A 16,991-nucleotide genomic window follows, 5' to 3' on the forward strand; every position below is an offset into this window, starting at 1 on the left:
GAGTCTGTCTGGACTGTCCAGGACCACCACACAGGTGTGGGACTTGGCAGAGACATTTTCTGTAAGTCCTGTGTCCCAGGTTTCTCTGTAGTTGAGAGAAAACTGACCGGTACTTGGTTTGAGGTGGAGGTACAGCTAATGGGAGTAAAGTTCTCAGTTTGAACCTATTTGCTGACCATGATGCCCGCTTTCAGTCTGTCCTATCCATGGAAATGGATGTGGGGTTTAGCCGTGGGGTGGAGGTGTTGGAGCCTGTGGGTTCACTTGCGATTGCTTAATGAAGCAAGCCATGCACACATGACCAGGTATGCAGGCCCTGCTGTGAGCTTGTCCTGCTTGGGGAATTCAGAGGCCACCACCGGTCAGCTGCAGGATTTGTATCTCTAGAAAGATGATTCCTGTAATTTCCTGGCACACCTGCTTTGGGATGGGGTAAAGTCACCTGGGTGACCTGCTGTCCCATCAGTGACTGTGGGAAGAGTCTACAGAGTCTGTTAGATCTGGTCCTGAAGATGGGTTGTACTCTCCATCTGCAGGACATTCTCTGAGACCAAGGAGTCATATCTGGGCAGAAATGTTGGAAGGCTGAGCCTGATCCCTGCTGTCTGTGGAAAAGTCAGGGATGTCTTCCTCAGCTCTAAGGGACAGTGCCTGAATGGGCCCCACTTCTGGTTTTCCCACCCTCCCCTTCCTCTGGGAATAATCAATGCTCCACTTGTGTCCCCACCTTTTCCTCCACCAACCATGGCAACACTTTTGGTCTCAGCAACTTGAGACAAGGACACCAAAAAAAGATTTCATAGAGGCTGAGGATGAGATGCAGAAAGCTTTATTGTCATTGAAGTGGGAAATTAGTTCCCTTATAGAGGAGGCTACTGGTGGTAAAAGACCACATACAACTGCAGAAAGTCTGTGCCCACTTTGGCACAGACACTGGAGAGCCACTGGAGAGCCAACGGGACATCCATCTGCCTGCCCTACAGTGGGCAGGGGTTAGCAGATCCCCCAGAGAGGCTCTGAAGTCTTACAGTCCAGAAGTATGGAAGACAAGAGAGAGGTGGAAGAGAGAGTAAGCCAGGGAAAGCAAACACTGGCCATCGTTTCAGAGAGCCCCACCTGCCCTCCTTCAGAAGGGCAGCACTGGTTGCTCAGCACCTCTGAATTCGATGGTCAGGAGCTCTGTCCTCAGTCCAGCATCAGCTTCTGGGTTCCTGGGGTTCCTTGTGAAGGCTGCACCAGTGGCTTTAGCATGGACGACATCTGTTGCCACCGTAGCGGCTGGTGATGCAGGAGAGGTCAAAGCCACCAGAGTTGATGGGCACTCCCTCAGAGCTGAGGATGCTGCCAACAGCAGCCGAGGTGGAGGATCCCACCACGGTGTTCTGTGGGAAGGAGCTGAGGATGGGCCCAGGCAGGGTCACCACCACAGGAGAGGGCTGGATGAACACGGTGGAGTCCTGGCACTGCCTGACACAGCACTCATTGCAGCTGTTGGCCAGTGGAGTGGGGCCGCAGGGCTGGCAGGGACGGCACTGGGTGTAGCAGGACATGTCTTGGGGCTGGAGATGTACCTGAGAGAGAGGGAAGGGAGGGAAGGAAGCAGAGCACATATGGGGAGCCATCAGCCATGAGTCCATCATCCCACTGCAAGAATTGCAATGGTACCTGCTTAAGCCAGAAGGAAGAAACTGAGCAGTGAAAAAAAGGGGTTTTCATCCTCATCCTGACACAGTACTGCAAAGTGTCACCTTATTTCTTCAATAAAGAGCTCCCTCAGCCAAATTCTGACACTAAGTCAGACCTTAGTTCTTCTCTGACCCCTCAGCAGCAGCAGCACTAAGACCTCCCACAGGCTATAGGAACACACATCTGCTTCACCAGAAAAGGACAGGGGAAAGGGCTTTAGACTCACCTGGGTCCCAAGGAGAAGGAGGCAGGAGAAGTGGATGAGAGAGCATGAAGTCGGGCTGGCTTTTATAGTCCCTCTGAGTTGCCCCAGGCCCAGAGGTGGCTTCTATGAAAGTGATAATTTCCTAAGGTGCTCATGATGTATGGAAAACATCCCAGATAATGACATGGGCTGGGTGCTTGTTTTCCATGTTGCCACCTTTTCATTTCCTGGCTTATGTCATAGACATTTCTTCATGGAGACGACTTCTGAGCACTGAAATTGAGACGCCTCAGGATTTCCAGGGCAGGAATGTGTCAGTGTCTGCAGAATCCTTTGATCAAGTGCTGGATGGGGGCAGTGCAGGGAAATGAGGTTGGCCTGGAGCTCACTGGTGGTGTTGCCTGTGGCCTTGTTGATTGGAAGGGGCACAGCTGCTCCCAGCTCTTCCACCCTTGACTGGTCACCCAAAGATATGCCATGATACCATTGCAAAATGATATGCCATGTCTCTTTCCTCCATGCCTCCCAACTCGCTCCAGTGTTCGTTTGTGTTCAGAATCTCGGTCATTTGGGCTGCACTGTTGGGTTTCATTTTCTTGCTCCTAAAGCTCTTCTTATGTCCTTCCAATTACTCCAAGGAGGGAGAATTGTCAGTTCATCTGGGCAATGTGAGCTAGTGCTTGATCACCCTCAACAATAAGAAGGGCTTTCCTATGCTTCACACAGAGCTTCCAGTGTTCCAGCCTGTGCTTGTTTCCTGTGGTCCCATCACTGGGCACTTCAGAGAAGTGCCTGGCTCTGTTTGCCTTGCACCCTCTGGATTTGGGTTGCATGGCAAGGTTTTGGTTGTGGGGAAGCCACACCACTGATCCACCACTGGCCAAGGCTGAGCTCGTCAGCAGTGGTGGAAACACCTCTGGGATAACATGTTTAGGGAGGGAGAAAACACCTAGTGTGGAACAGCAGCCAGAATAGAGGTGAGAGAAGATGTGAGTGCAACAACTCTGCAGACACCAGTCTCAGTGAAGAGGGGAGGTAGGTGCTCCAGGTGACCCCATAAAAGCTCATGCCGAATGAGGCTCCTGTCAGGACCTGTGGTTCTGTGGGTGACAGGCCCATGCTAGCACAGGTTTGCAGGCAGGACTTGTGAAGAAGTCCATGTGAAAAACTCACATTGGAGAAGTTTAGGGGGTACTGTCTCCCATAGGGGACAGCCTCTGCTGGCACAGGGGAAGTGTGTGAGAGTTCCTTCCCTAAGGACAAAAGAGCTGCAGAGATGTGTTGAACTGACCACAACTCAAAATCCCTGTCCCTTTGGAGAGGAGAAAATTGGGAGTGAAGTTGAGCTGAAGAAGAAGGGAGAAGTGGGGGGGAAGGTGGTTTTAGATTTTAGGTTCATTTTTCATTACCCTACGCTGACTGGATTGCAATAAATCAAATTAATTTCCCCAATCTGAGTTGGGTTTTCCCATGAGGGTAATTGATGAGTGATCTTTCCTACCCTTATCTAGACCCAGAAGCCTCTTGTATTTTCTCTCCTCTGTCCAGCTGAGGAGAGGGAGTGATGGAACAGCTTTGGTGGGCATCTGGCATCCAGCCAGTGTCAAAGCACCACACCCTCCTTTCAGGTGTTTATATATGTTAGTAAAATTCATCTAAGCCTTTTCTTCTCTGTAATGAAGAGTCCCAGCTCTCTCAGCCTTTCCTTATAGGAGAGATGCTACTGTGAGTTAATTCATCCTCTTTTTGTCCCTTCATTGAATTCTCTCCAGCACTTCCATAGCCCCCTTGTACTGGGGAGTCTAGAACAGGAACCAGTATGCCAGAAGCACCCTCACCAGTGTTGGATAGAGAGGAACAGTCTTCTTCCTGGACCTTCTGGCAGCACTCCTTCCACTGCAGCCCAGAGCACTTTTGGCTTTCTTTGAGGCAAGGGCCTGTTGCTGGCTCATCGTCAACTCAGTGTCCAGCAGGACAACCCAGGTCTTCTTCTGCAAAAGGGCTTCACAGCTGAGGGGTGCTCAACACATACTGATGCACAGGGTTTTTCGTCCCCACATGCAGGACTTTGCCCTTCCCCATGCTGAACTGCAGGAGGTTCCTGTCAGGCCACTTCTTCAGCCTGTCAAAGTCCCTCTGAAAGGCAACATCCACAGTATTGTAAGAATTATCAAATGCTCCTGGGTAAACAAGAGCAGCACAAATATATTTCTTTCTGGGAGAACAATGGCAGTTTTTTATACAAGTAAGATGGCATTAAAGGGTCTAGTCTGCTTGATTTAGTCCAGTGTGCTTTTCAGTCTTGTGGCCTATTGAGCCAAAGAACACCGAGAGACTCAAGTGTTATTACGGAAGCCCGTGATGATTGTCACATCTTCTGTCATGGGACAACAACCAGGTTTTCTGGGAGCAACTGAAAGTGACTGATGATGGCTGAGAAGTATAACATACAGCACCTAATAAAAGAAAAATCCCTAAACGCAGTGGCACACCCTGTAATGTGTCCTGGTGAGACTAAGATATTCATAGAATCAAGAAGGCATAAGTTGGTTTAGGTTAGAAGGGACATTTAAAAGGTCATCCAATCCAACCCTGTTAACTATAAGGTGTGTGGAGTGGGTAAGGAAGTTTAATTTAAAAAAATAAAACTTTTTTTTATTTTTAATGTGCAATTAAAAAACACAGTGGAGTGGGGTGAAGCAACCTGACCTGGTCTGATATGAAAGATCATACACTTCCACACTTATTTAAAGAACACATTAGGGAAAATTGCTGCAAGAGATGCTAGTCTGAATCTTCTGAAACACATTTTGGGTAGCTGGTCATGGGAAAGATCCACCTTCATATTTTTCAAAAAGCATCAACATCCAATAATTTTTCACCTGGATTGCTAGAATGAAGTTTGCAAATCTGTTCAAAAAGAAAACCCTTTTTGCAGTGGTGCAGGGCAAAGACACAGTCATACCCACAGGCCGTGGAGAAAGAACACCACAGAGCTTCCTCTGGGAAGCAATATCCATAGAAATGTGCTTAAAAAGGCCATGACTCTTTAGGAAAGGGAGCACTGTTTGGAGGGAAGCCATAGGAGTCAAAACCTTACAGAGTGCAGATGTGCCAAGAAAAGTGCTGGCCAGTGCTCTCCAGGCTGTGGATGAGTATTCATCACCAGTCCTGAGGAAACGTGGGCCTTAGGGAGCCAGTTGTTGAGGGAAGTGCCTCTACTGAGAAAATGCAAGAGATCTTGTCCATGTCAGACCTCTGTCTTAGAAGAAAATTCTGCCCCTGAAGTGTATGTTGATTATTGCTCCAGTCTGTTCTACAAGATGTGCAGGAAGTCCCAGGAGGGCCAGATCTGGGCAGGAGTGCCAGGGCGAGAGCTGGTGCTGGGGCTCAGGGCAATGCCAGACTCAAGAGAGGTCCACATACAGGATCCATCCTGTGGTGAAGGGGTGGTGAAGGGGCCTGGCCAGGTCAGGAGAACAAGACTAGCTCAGGCCAGACACAGGCACTGAAAGGGCAGAGCTGGGACAGGCCTGTGCTAGGCCTGGGCTGTCATAGAGCCCCTGGCAGGGACCAAGGTGGAGCTGAGCCCATGGCTGAGCTGAGTCTAGGTGGTCTTTGTCCTGGTGCTCCCTGTCCTGGAGTTACCTGCTGACTCTGCTCTGACTCCCACAGACTCTGTCTAGGGTAGAAGTGCATTTGTGTCTGGCTTGTGACACCTGTGAGGCCATAGAATTCTTGGGCCTTAGGAAAGCTGCTCTGTCCTGGGGCAAGACAAGGCAGAACAAAGCCCAGTTGTGTGTTTTGCCACCACTCCCTGTCCCAGGGCTGGCTTCACCTGATGGGTGCTGGCTTCAAAGGGAGAGGGGACTCCAGCGTGGGGCTTGCTGCAGCTGATGCCACTGCTGCCCTGGGAACATCTCAGCCCCACAAGGAGCACCAGGTGAGCCAAGCCAGAGGCTGTGCTGCAGGCGGAGAGGGCTGCACAGGGAAGTTGTCTCTGCTGCCCATGACCAGGCACACTGACCATAGCCCCTGCATCAGGGGATGGAGGAGAGAAGCAGTGGAGTAGGGAATGTAGGCCATTCCAAGGCTATTAACCCATTTCCAATTCCTGCCATTCTTTGGCTTGTGAGCCTTTTTGCCCCACACAGCTTCACACAAAGTAAGAGAAGCACTCATCCCCAAGAACTTGTGGAAATGCTGACCTCCTCAGGGCTTCCCACATGTCTGCAGTTCTCTTCTAGAGAACAGCAGTTTTCAGGAGTCCTGATTGTATGATGTACTTCAGGTCCAAGTGGTATTTCTGAGAGAAGATGCAGCCAGGCAAGGACTGACAGCCATTGGCAGTGGAATAACTAGGAAAGTCTTCCTTCATGGATGAAAGACTGGCTATGAGTTGAAAATGTGTTCTTGCAGCCCAAGAAGCCAACTGTTTTCTGATTCTACCCCTCTACACTGAGACCCCATCTCGAATACTGCCTCCAGCTCTGTAGTCCTCAGCTGAAGGAGGGCATGGATCTTTTGGAACAAGTCCAGAGGAGGCCACAAAAATTATCTGAGGGCAGGAGCACTTCTCGTGTGACGACAGACTGAGACAATTGGGCTCGTTCAGCCTGGAGAAGAAAAGGCTTTGAGGAGAATGTGTTACAGCCTTTCAGCATGTAAAGAGGGCTTAAAAGAAATATTTTAGCAGATTTTTTTTTGTGATAGGGCTGGGGAAACAGTTTTAAACTAGAAGAGGGTAGATTCAGACTAGCTATGAAGAAATGTTTTACAAAGAGGGTGGTAATACAGAGTAATATGTTGCCCAGAGAAATGATAGATCCCTGTACACGTTCTAGGTCAGGTTGTGTGGGGCTTTGAACAACCTGGTCTAGTGGAAGGTGTCACTACTCATTATAGGGAGATTGGACCAGGAGAAATTTAAAAGACCCTTCCAACCCAAAATTCTATGATATTCTGTGCTGCCTCAGTGTGTGGAAGCAGTGCTGGAAGGAAGAGTCATCTCAATTTGTCCCACCCCCCAAGTACCACTAGGAATGATGAAGGGTTCCCCTGGGCCCCTCAACTAATGGCTTTTCTGCTCAGCACTCAGTGTACATATGAAAGACAACTAAAGGACACAGGCAAGGTTGCAGCAAGCTTTTAAGGTACACAAAGGTGAAAATTAATTAATTCTAAGTAGAGGCTCCAAGTATGAAGAGGAGCAGAAATAGCCAAGAATCTCTTCCCTTTTCCTGTGGCAGAGTTCCCACAGGGAATCTTTTGACTTGTCCAACAACAGGACACAGTCCAGCATGCCCCTACATGCTGTTTTCTGGAGTTCTCACAGCTGGTTTTGAGCAAAGCACTAGAGAACAAAAGCAAGCTTGAGAAAGGGTGAGAGTGAAAGAGAGGGGAGGTAGACACTGCCGAGTTTTCAGAGAGTCCAGTATCAGCTTCCTCAGGCTGATCCCTTCAAGTTTGCCCTGGAAAGGCAAATCAGTGATAATCAGCTACTCTTAAAACAATGCCACAAAGGTTTGATCCTTTGTCCAGCTTCATATCCTGAGTTCCTGGGGGTCCTTATCTGAGGCCATTGACAGCAGCTCTAGCAGGGACAATATCTGCTGCCACCATAGCAGGTGGTGATGCAGGAGATGTCAAAGCCCCCAGAGCTGATGAGCACTCCGCCACAGCTGAGGATGCTGCCAGCAGACTCTGAGGTGGAGGAGCCCACGGCGGTGTTCTGTGGGAAGGAGCTGAGGATGGGGCCAGGCAGGGTCACCACCACAGGAGAGGGCTCAATGACGACGGTGGAGTCCTGGCGCTGCCTGACACAGCACTCATTGCAGCTGTTGGCCAGCAGGGTGGGGCTGCAGGGCTGGCAGAGCCAGCAGGGTTGGCACTTCTCTGTGCAGGACATGTCTTGGGGCATGAGGGGCACCTGGAAAGAGGTCAGGGAAGATACACAATATAAGGATATATGAGGAGCAGCCTGTCACCACATCAGGAGTCAAATAACATGCAGGGCCAGGAGGTGGAGGCTCTGCAGAGATGTAAGGGCTCATTGGCCTCATCCTGCCAGGGCCAAAAAAGAGCCACAAGCTCCTATGCAGCCACTGCCCAGGGCCCAATTCAAGATGACAAGTGATGATAGTCCCAGCCTCCCTGCACTCCCTTCTCCCCACCTCTCTCTCCTATGACAAACAGCCCCAAGAGCCATCATAGATGGAATCAGCTGAGTGATCCACTGAGGTGAGATCTCCTTTTAGAGAAAGCAGAGAAGGAGAAAAGGTTTCAGACTCAACTGATTCCCAAGGAGAAGAAGGCAAGAGAAGGGGATGAGAGAACAAAGAGCTGGGCTGGCTTTCACCATGGACTTTTACTGACTCAGGCTGCCAGAGGTATCCCTTCTAGAGGTGATTATTTTCTGACAAATTCATCTTGAATGCAAAACATCTAATTTAATGCTGTGAGCTGTAGTTTGGCTACTTAAATGGCTGTGTTTTTGCTTCCTGCTTTATTTCTGGCACATTCCTCAATGAAGGCATCTTTTGCATGACAAGATGAGAGACCCAAGCATTTCTGCATCAAAACACATCAGCGTCAGCACAGGACTCACACCACACGCTGCAGGAATCCATTAAAAGTAAATTATGTCAGTCTGGGTCACTCCATTGGGATCTTAGGGGCATTTGTCCTGAAGAAGTGGCCTTGTTCATGGCTTTGACTGTATCCCACCAAACACAGAGCCCAGGACAATTCAGGTGGCTGGCTTTGCCTTCTCCTGTCATGCACCAGGGATACAGAAAGGGGGAGAAAAGGTGGAAGGTTTTATTCAGCTGTGAGAAAGAAAGGCAAATTACATAATAAAGGGTCTTCCATAAGGACAAAGGCGACAAAAGGAAGAGTAAGGAAAGTGTTGGACTGCTGCTGAATGAGGTGAGGGCCCCGGTGACACAGGATAGAGAAAAAGCTGAGGTGTTGAAGGCCCTCTTTGCCTCAGTCCTTATTAGCAAGACTGGCCTTAAAGAATACCACATGTAGACTAAGGGTAAAGTCAGGATCAGGGAACACACACCCTGATGGAAGGAGATCATGTCAGTGAATCCTTAGCAAACTGCACATATTTAGGCCCTGTTGGAATGTACACACAAGTGGTAAGGGAACTGGCTCTTGTCATTGCCAGGTCACTCTTGGCTACCTTCAGCTGAGCATGGTGACTGGATACTGGAGCAAAACAAATGCCACTTCTGTCTTCAAGAAGGGGAAAAGCAGAACCCAGGGAGCTACACCATTCTCAGCCTCACCTTAGCCCCTTAGAAGGTGATAGAACAACTAGTCCTGGAAAGCTCTCCTAATCAAGCCATGTCAGTGATGAGAAAGTCACTAGGAGCAGGTCAGTGGCTTCATCAAGGGAACTTATGCCTGATCTTCTTGATAAAGTGCTGTGGTGATGTGACAGGCTTAGGAGAGGAAGAATGGTGGATCTTCTCTACTTGGATGTGAGCAAAGCCTTTGGCACTTTTGTGTGGATTCCTGTAGGAACCTCACAGAGAAGCTGTTGATGTTGGATGAGCAGACAGTGAGGTGGAATGAAAACTGACTGGCCAGGCACAGGGATCAGTGATCAGCAGCACATAAAGTTGGAGACCAGTGACTGGTGGTGCATCCAAATGATCAGGACTTGATGGGTTCTGTTTATCAACTTCACTGATGATGTGGGTGATGGGACAGAGTGGACCCTCAGCACGTTTGCACACAACACCAAACTGGCAAGAGAGGCTTATGCATCAGAGAGTCAGGCCAGCATCCAGAGGAACCTCAGCAAGCAGGAGAAATGGGCTGATGGGAAACTCATGCAATTGAACAAGGGAAAGTGCAAATTCCCTTGTGTCAAAGAAGTCCAACAGCATCCCCAGCTCCATTAGACCAGGTGCTGCTAGGAGCTCAAGAGAGGTGACTGCTTCCCTTTATGCAGCACTGGGGGGGACACAGCTCCAGTGGCCTCCTCTGCCGCCCTTCCTCTGTGACCATATTGGTGACAAAAGGGATCAGTAAGAGAGTGATGAGTGGAAAATTGTCTGGCCTACCAGGCCCAAAGAGTTGTGGCCATTGCTTCAAACCCCAGCTGGCAGACAACTCTGGGGTCTCTCAGGGGTCACCACTAGTGTTGCATGTTACCATGAATGTCATGAATAGTGGGAAGGAGAACACTCCCCACAAGTTTGGAGGTGACATCGAACAACCAAGAACAGGCACTGAACTGGCCTCTGTTGCTCAAGTTATTCCCAGAAAATCCTGGAGCCACCTGTACAAAGGAAACAGGGAATACAGTCTAGACTCTGGAAGTTCTCTGCAACAGGAGACTAGGCTACAAACAGCTGCTGGAACATGGGGCTTTCAGCCTCCTCACTGCCATCGGCAGAAAATCCCTGGCTGCTGTTTCCAGTCCCTGAGCACAGAGGCAGCTCAGGGAAGCTGCTCCATCTCCTGGTTCAGGGCCCTGTTGCTGCCTCAGGCTGCAGCTGGCGCTTTGCCAGCTGATTCACTCTGGGATGTCCTTGCTGGAGGAGGGGAAGAGTCCATTTGCCAGAACAAGCTGTGCCGATGCAGAGCCCAAGTGCTCTGAGCCCAGGCGAGAGCCTGAGCGGCGCCGGCGCAGGGCTCAGCCCCGGGGCGGAGCTGGGGGCGATGGAGGGAGAGGAGAGAAAAGGAGCCGGCACAGTCAGGGCATAGAGCCAGAGCTGGCGAGGCACAGCGAGGCTCGGCCGGCGGAGCTGGCGGCATGCGGCGGTGTCGGGGCGCGGGGCTGGCGGCGCTGGCCGCGGTGCTGCTCGGTGCGCGGGGTGCGGCTGGGGCGACCCCGCAGGTCCCTGAAAATTGCTGTCCCCTTTGCTGTCCCCTTCTTCACGGACCTCTGCCCCATAACCATCCTCGAGTCCATTGCTTCCTCTGCACCGTTCCTTATTCCCTCAGAAAACTAATCTCTCTTCTCTGTCCAACCATTCCTATACCTTCCTTTCCCCTGTGTCTTTTTGCATGTTTTATGTAATAGCATCAATGGACATTTCCATTCCTGCACATATTGACATCCTCTGCAAACTATTCTACTCATCATCTCTGTATGTTCCTGATTGCTTCTGCGGGATCGGGTGCTGGAGAGAATGTAGGGGTTGAGGTTTTTCATTTCTTTTCTTCCCGTCAGTGGAGGGAGTCAGAGCCCAAGTACAGCAGGAGCCGTCACTGGAGACCATCGAGGGCACCGGGATCAACATCACCTGCTCACACCCCAAAAAACAAATCCAGGATTTCATCCATGTCTACCGTCAGCTCCCGGGCCGAGGACCCGAATTCCTCGCCTTCACTGCTAGAGGCACCAAGGAGGTGCCGGCCATTGCAGGCCAGCTGCGGGTGTCGGAGGACGGGCGTTCGAGCGCGCTGTGGCTCGGGCGGCCCCGGCGCGGGGACGCGGCCGTGTATTACTGCGCGCTGGGGGCCACGGGCAGAGGAGCCGGGGCTGCGGCCGGGCACGAACCGCCGCGGGCGGGGCCGGCCGGGGCCAGCAGGGGGCGCTGCCGCTCCGGCCGCCGGGCCCCGCGCGGCTCCGCAGCTCCTTCCTCTGCCCCGAGCCCGCACGCACCGGCACCGCACAGCCCCGCACGGCCCCGCACACGCCTCACAGCCCGCCCGCAGCCTGCGCTCACACGCTCGCCACACACACACCGGCCTCCCCGCGCTCCCGAGCCCGCCGCCGCCTCACACCAAACTGCTGCCGCCTGCGCCTCTGGCCCTCCGGCCACTCCTGCTGCTGCTCTCAGCCGCTTTGCAAAGCAAAGAGCTGCTCCTTGAGCTGCTCCAGCTCACCTGGGCTGGGAACTGACCAAGCATCTGCACTGACAGGCACACAGGGGCTAATTCACGGAGTGCTGTCACCTCATCAGGGGAGAGGGGTTTGCAGTGAGGCTTTCTGAAGTGACAAAAAAATCTCCATCTCGGTCCCTGCAGCAATGTCTCTGTTCCATACTGCCAGGTGAATAACAAGCAGCATTCTCACCTGCATGTGTAGGGCAGATGTGCTTTCCATCCCACCTGAGCCCGGAAATCACATCTATACATTTCTTGTTCTCATCCCCTCGTTTCCCCAACCAACTCTGGATGTGCATTCAGCATGTTCCTTAAATAGTAGAACATCCCAGAGGGAAAACAATTATTCGGCTGGAGCAGAGGAGCATTTCAAATCTCCTGAGGACTCTGTCACAGCCATCGTCCACCCAAAACAGATTTGTCCCTTTCCCTTCACGTTAGTAACGTCTCAGTTATCCTGAAAAGCAGATGCCAGGATCGAGCAATGCTGCAAGTGTTGGAGGGAGACATGTGAAACACTGAGCTCCACATGAGGTTTCTCGCCTGAGACTTGCTCTAGAGACCCCAATTGCTTTTGGGGACAGGAGCCTTTCAGCATCTTCAGGAGCTCCTTGGGCTGAGCAAGTTCAGCAGAGGCCACAGTCAGGGCATGTGAAAGGTGAGAGTGTCTGGTTCTCTAAGGCTCACATCACGTCCATTTTCCTTTCCAAAGAGAAGAACAAAGAAAAAGGAAAAGCGATTAAGAAAGCACACAATGACACCAATCTGGCAGTAGGTGATAAAGGAGAGGAGGGAGCTCAGAGCTCTCCAGCTTCTAATTGATGGGCCATTAGGAAAGTGCTGTCAAGTGGCTCAGGCTGAGCTTTGTCAGTGACAAGAAATGAAAAGAGAAACGTGAGGATAATGGAGGTTTGAGGAGGTCTTATGAGATTAGGGAACAACCACCATGGCATGCTTGTGAGGCTCTGCAGCCTCCAGCCTTGGAGTTCTCCAAAAACCTTCTAGATCTGGAGATTAGCAGTGATCTCACAGAGCTGAGGACACCTCGGGAGGGTGAGAAACCCCAGTGGGGAAGAAGCCCCTGAGCTCCCAAGTGCCCAGGCCTGGCTGTGTAGCAGAGCTGGCCATTCCAGCTGCGGAGGTGAGGACTCCACTGCGAGCTGAGCGGGAACAGCCCCTTGCCATGAGCGAGGCCCCAGAGGCACGGAATGCTGCCAGTGCCAGTGGCTGAGGGAGCCTCGGGGGCTGCTGCTGGACGAGCGAGAAACGCACAAGGAGCATCTCAGGCACTGCAAGGACAGCTCATTGCTCTGCCTGCTCCCGCCGCTGCTTCCTTTGCTCCGCCGAGAGTCGTTCCCGGCAGCTCTGTTCTCTCGGGGCTGCCACGTGGTTTCGGACTCTTCCTCACTCAGCAAACACGCAGCTGCTCTCGGCATGCACCTCGCATACCTCATCCTCACTGTCTTCCTGGCCCAGCTCCTGGGTAAGTCCTGGCTCTTCCCCAAGGCACCCTTCTTTTTCTCTTCTTTTTTCTTCTTACCCCCAGGAAAACCTCAATAGCTTTATCAGGAACTTGTAGGGAAATATCAGTGATTAGAGTGGAAAGGCTGAGAAAAATCAGTTCCACTTTATGGTTTTGCAAGTGTATGCTCAAGAAGTTCTTTGATTTGTAAGGGAAAGGGGAAGGGAGAGAAGAGAAATCTCGGACTATTTGTCTGTCTTTTCTCTCACCTTCAATCCATCTCCCTCTGCCTCTCTCTCCTCTGATGCTCCTGCAGTCACCTCAGGAGATCTCAGCTGTCTCTGCAATCCCACATACTTCCTATTTTTGTGTAAATATCCAGATCCTGTCAAACCCGCCCCAGGCACCACTATGCTTTTAATTTCATTTTATTAATAGGGCTTCCCATCCTGCCTCCAGGCTGACACAGCTCTGCCAGGGCTGCCAGCACAAGCAGGGCTCCCTCTTTCCAAGCTCAGCGTTGTGTGTACTCAGGGATCGATAAACCCTCAGAGGTGACAGGGATGGGGACGCAGGATGAATCCTTTTGCTGTACCTCGATGGGTTCCTCAGCCTGCTTGAGCACCCCAAATTTAGGCTGTTGCCATGTCGTCTGAGCAGCAGAAGTAGGAGCAGGGACACAGCCCGTCTCCTGTCAGGGTCCTGCTGTACTGAGAGCTCTGAAATCCTGCCCAAAATCACTCTCACCTGTCCGTCACCACATCACAGGACTGCACTGTAGGGCAGAGAGATTTCTCCACCAGGGTTTTGCACCCAATTTGTTTTTCTTATATATGGAGTCCTTCCCTGTGGAGCTGCTCACCATCACTTTCTTCCAGGCAGCACGGGGCAGGACAAGGTCACCCAGGAAGATGGAGCAGTCACGGTGAAGCAGGGACACCCCTTCCACACCACCTGCAAATACCAGAGCAATTATTTTAATGCCTTGCTCTGGTACCAGCTGCAGAGAGGCCAAGCCCCACAGCTGGTCTCCTATCAAGCCGGGAGTGGCCCCAAGCACAGCGGCCGTATCAGCACGCACCTCAACACCACGGGCAAATACAGTGTCCTGCAGCTGGAGGAAGTGGAGCTCTCTGACAGTGCCTTGTACCTCTGTGCTCTGCAAGACACCCTGCTGCAGGGAGCTTCCTCGGCTGTGCAACAACCCAGGGCAGGGAGGGGATGTGTCAGGGCAAGGCTGAGCTTGGGGAAGGCACCCTGATCTCAGCCCAGTGGTCACCAGAAGTTGCATCCCCATGTGTGTACAATGGTCTGGTGGTTTGGACTGCATTCATTCTTGCAGTTTCCTTGACTATTTTGGACAATTTTGACCCCTTTCTGTATTGTGCAGTCTCTAAGGAAAGAAAATTATCCGCTCTGCTTGCCTGGGATCTTGTCCTGCCACACTCCAGCCCTGCTGCTTTTGGCCCCACATGTCCTCAGCAGAGCCCAGGGCTGGTTGTGTGTTCCTGCCTTGTGTGCTCATGGAGCAGCCCCGTTTGCATGGACACACGGGAAGCACGGATTTGTCTGTGGCTCCACCCTGCTGAGCACGGCCCTGGCTCTGTCCGTGTGTGTCCCTCATCGGGAGGGAATTTGCTGCCTCTGGCAGGGACAGCGAGCACTGCTCTGGCCCTGAACAGCACGGAGCAGCAGCTTCCCAGGCTCACAAACAGCCTGAGTGCAGCCGAGTGGGGCCGGCAGCTGCCCGCTGCAGATGGGCGCAGGCTGGATCTGCTTCCCAAGCGGTGTGGCTGCTGCGTGCGATGGGACACAGCTGTCTCTTGTGCCTGGCCGTGCCAAACGTCCTTGTGTCGCTGATTGTGCTGGTGCCGGGAGAGGCGGGGGCTGAGTTCGGCCGGGGCGGAGCTGGCGTTGGCGGAGAGGAGGCGGCAGGGCCGCAGCAGAGCCGGGGCTGAGGGGCACAGCGAGGCTCGGCCGGCGGAGCGGCGGCATGCGGCGGTGTCGGGGCGCGGGGCCGGCGGCGCTGGCCGCGCTGCTGCTCGGTGCGCGGGGGTGCCGAAGGGGAACCGCGGTCCGGGGATGGGGTGATCCCGCAGGTCCCGGCAGGCTGCCGTCCTGCCTGGCTTCCTCACAGACCTTTTCGCGAGAGCTGTTCTCCCGTTCATCCCTCTCTCTTCTCCAACCTAAACCTCTATTCTATGCCAAAACCTGCACAAGCATTCCTTCTTTATAACCCATGAAGTCAGTCCTTAGTCCTTGTTACTTTTCTTCTTCTCTTTTTGTGCTTTCTCCCACAGCCTCCCGTTCTCCAGTGACTCTCCTAATCGCTCTATCATTCTCGCATTAATCTCTCCACAAAGGATTCCTGGACACTTCCATTGCTGCATATCTTGACATCTTATGGGAACTGTTTTCCTCCTCATCTCTCTGTGTTCCTGACTGCTTTTGGGGGCTTTGGTCTGGGGATTGGCAGGCAGAGCTGGATAGAAAGTAGGAGTTGAGATTTGTTCCTTTTCTCTCCTTGGCAGTGGCTGCAGTCAGAGCCCAAGTGCAGCAGGAGCCATTCCTGGAGACCATCGAAGGCACCAGCATCACCATGAAATGCTCACACCCCAATATCCGGACTGGCGATTTTATCTACTTCTTGCGTCACCGGCCAGGCCAAACGCCCGAACTCCTGGCGGTCACTGCTAAAGGCTCCAAGGAGGTGCGAGCCCCTGAAGGGCGCCTGTCGGTGTCGGCAGACCGGCGTTCGAGCGCTCTGTGGCTCGGGCGGCCCCGGCGCGGGGACGCGGCCGTGTATTACTGCGCGCTGGGGGCCACGGGCAGAGGAGCCGGGGCTGCGGCCGGGCACGAACCGCCGCGGGCGGGGCCGGCCGGGGCCAGCAGGGGGCGCTGCCGCTCCGGCCGCCGGGCCCCGCGCGGCTCCGCAGCTCCTTCCTCTGCCCCGAGCCCGCACGCACCGGCACCGCACAGCCCCGCACGGCCCCGCACACGCCTCACAGCCCGCCCGCAGCCTGCGCTCACACGCTCGCCACACACACACCGGCCTCCCCGCGCTCCCGAGCCCGCCGCCGCCTCACACCAAACTGCTGCCGCCTGCGCCTCTGGCCCTCCGGCCACTCCTGCTGCTGCTCTCAGCCGCTTTGCAAAGCAAAGAGCTGCTCCTTGAGAGCACCTGGGCTGGGAACTGACCAAGCAGCAGCACTGACAGGCACACAGGGGCTAATTCACGGAGTGCTGTCACCTCGTCAGGGGAGAGGAGTTTGCAGTGAGGCTTTCCGAGGAGAGAAAGGAATCTCCATCTCGGTCCCTGCAGCAATGTCTCTGTTCCATACTGCCAGGTGAATAACAAGCAGCATTCCCCCCTGGATGTGTAAATCAGGTGTGCTTTCAATCCCACCTGAGCCTGGATTTCACTTCTCTACATCTTTCATTCCCATCCTCACTTTTCCCCAAACACTCATGGATGAGCATTCAGCACCTTCCTGAAACAGTAGAACATCTGGGAAGAAAACAATAAATCGGTAGGAGTAGAGGAGCATTTCAAATCATCCAAGCGCTCGTTCGCACCCAGCTTCCCCATTAAAATAATTGGTCCCTTCCCTTCACATTAGTAACCTGTCAAGCATCCAGAAGAACAAATGCCAGCATCTGGCAATGCTAGAAGGGTTAGAGGGAGACACTTGAAAGACTGAGCTCCACATGAGGTTTCTCTCCAGACCCTTGTTCGAGAGACCCCATTTCCTTTGGGGACAGGAGCCTTTCAGCATCTTCAGGAGC

At 52.8% G+C, this 16,991-nt stretch overlaps 2 protein-coding genes and 1 pseudogene across 2 annotated transcripts; 1 reads left to right on the forward strand and 2 right to left on the reverse strand.

The window, feature by feature from the left end:
• Positions 1 to 908: 908 nt before the first annotated feature.
• On the reverse strand, positions 909 to 2,739 carry LOC137486630 (feather keratin Cos1-1/Cos1-3/Cos2-1-like; annotated as a pseudogene).
• A 4,745-nt stretch (positions 2,740 to 7,484) lies between these two features.
• On the reverse strand, positions 7,485 to 7,799 carry LOC137487062 (feather keratin Cos1-1/Cos1-3/Cos2-1-like). Its single transcript, XM_068212709.1, has one exon. The coding sequence runs from the start codon at positions 7,797 to 7,799 to the stop codon at positions 7,485 to 7,487; it is 315 nt and encodes a 104-aa protein (XP_068068810.1).
• Positions 7,800 to 10,664: 2,865 nt separating this feature from the next.
• LOC137487063 (uncharacterized) lies at positions 10,665 to 11,728 on the forward strand. Its single transcript, XM_068212710.1, has 2 exons — positions 10,665 to 10,716; positions 11,085 to 11,728. The coding sequence occupies exons 1-2, from the start codon at positions 10,665 to 10,667 to the stop codon at positions 11,726 to 11,728; spliced, it is 696 nt and encodes a 231-aa protein (XP_068068811.1).
• Positions 11,729 to 16,991: the final 5,263 nt, after the last annotated feature.

The sequence above is a fragment of the Anomalospiza imberbis genome, chromosome 22 (assembly GCF_031753505.1).
Source record: "Anomalospiza imberbis isolate Cuckoo-Finch-1a 21T00152 chromosome 22, ASM3175350v1, whole genome shotgun sequence".
In the NCBI taxonomy this organism is placed as follows: Eukaryota; Metazoa; Chordata; class Aves; order Passeriformes; family Viduidae; genus Anomalospiza; species Anomalospiza imberbis.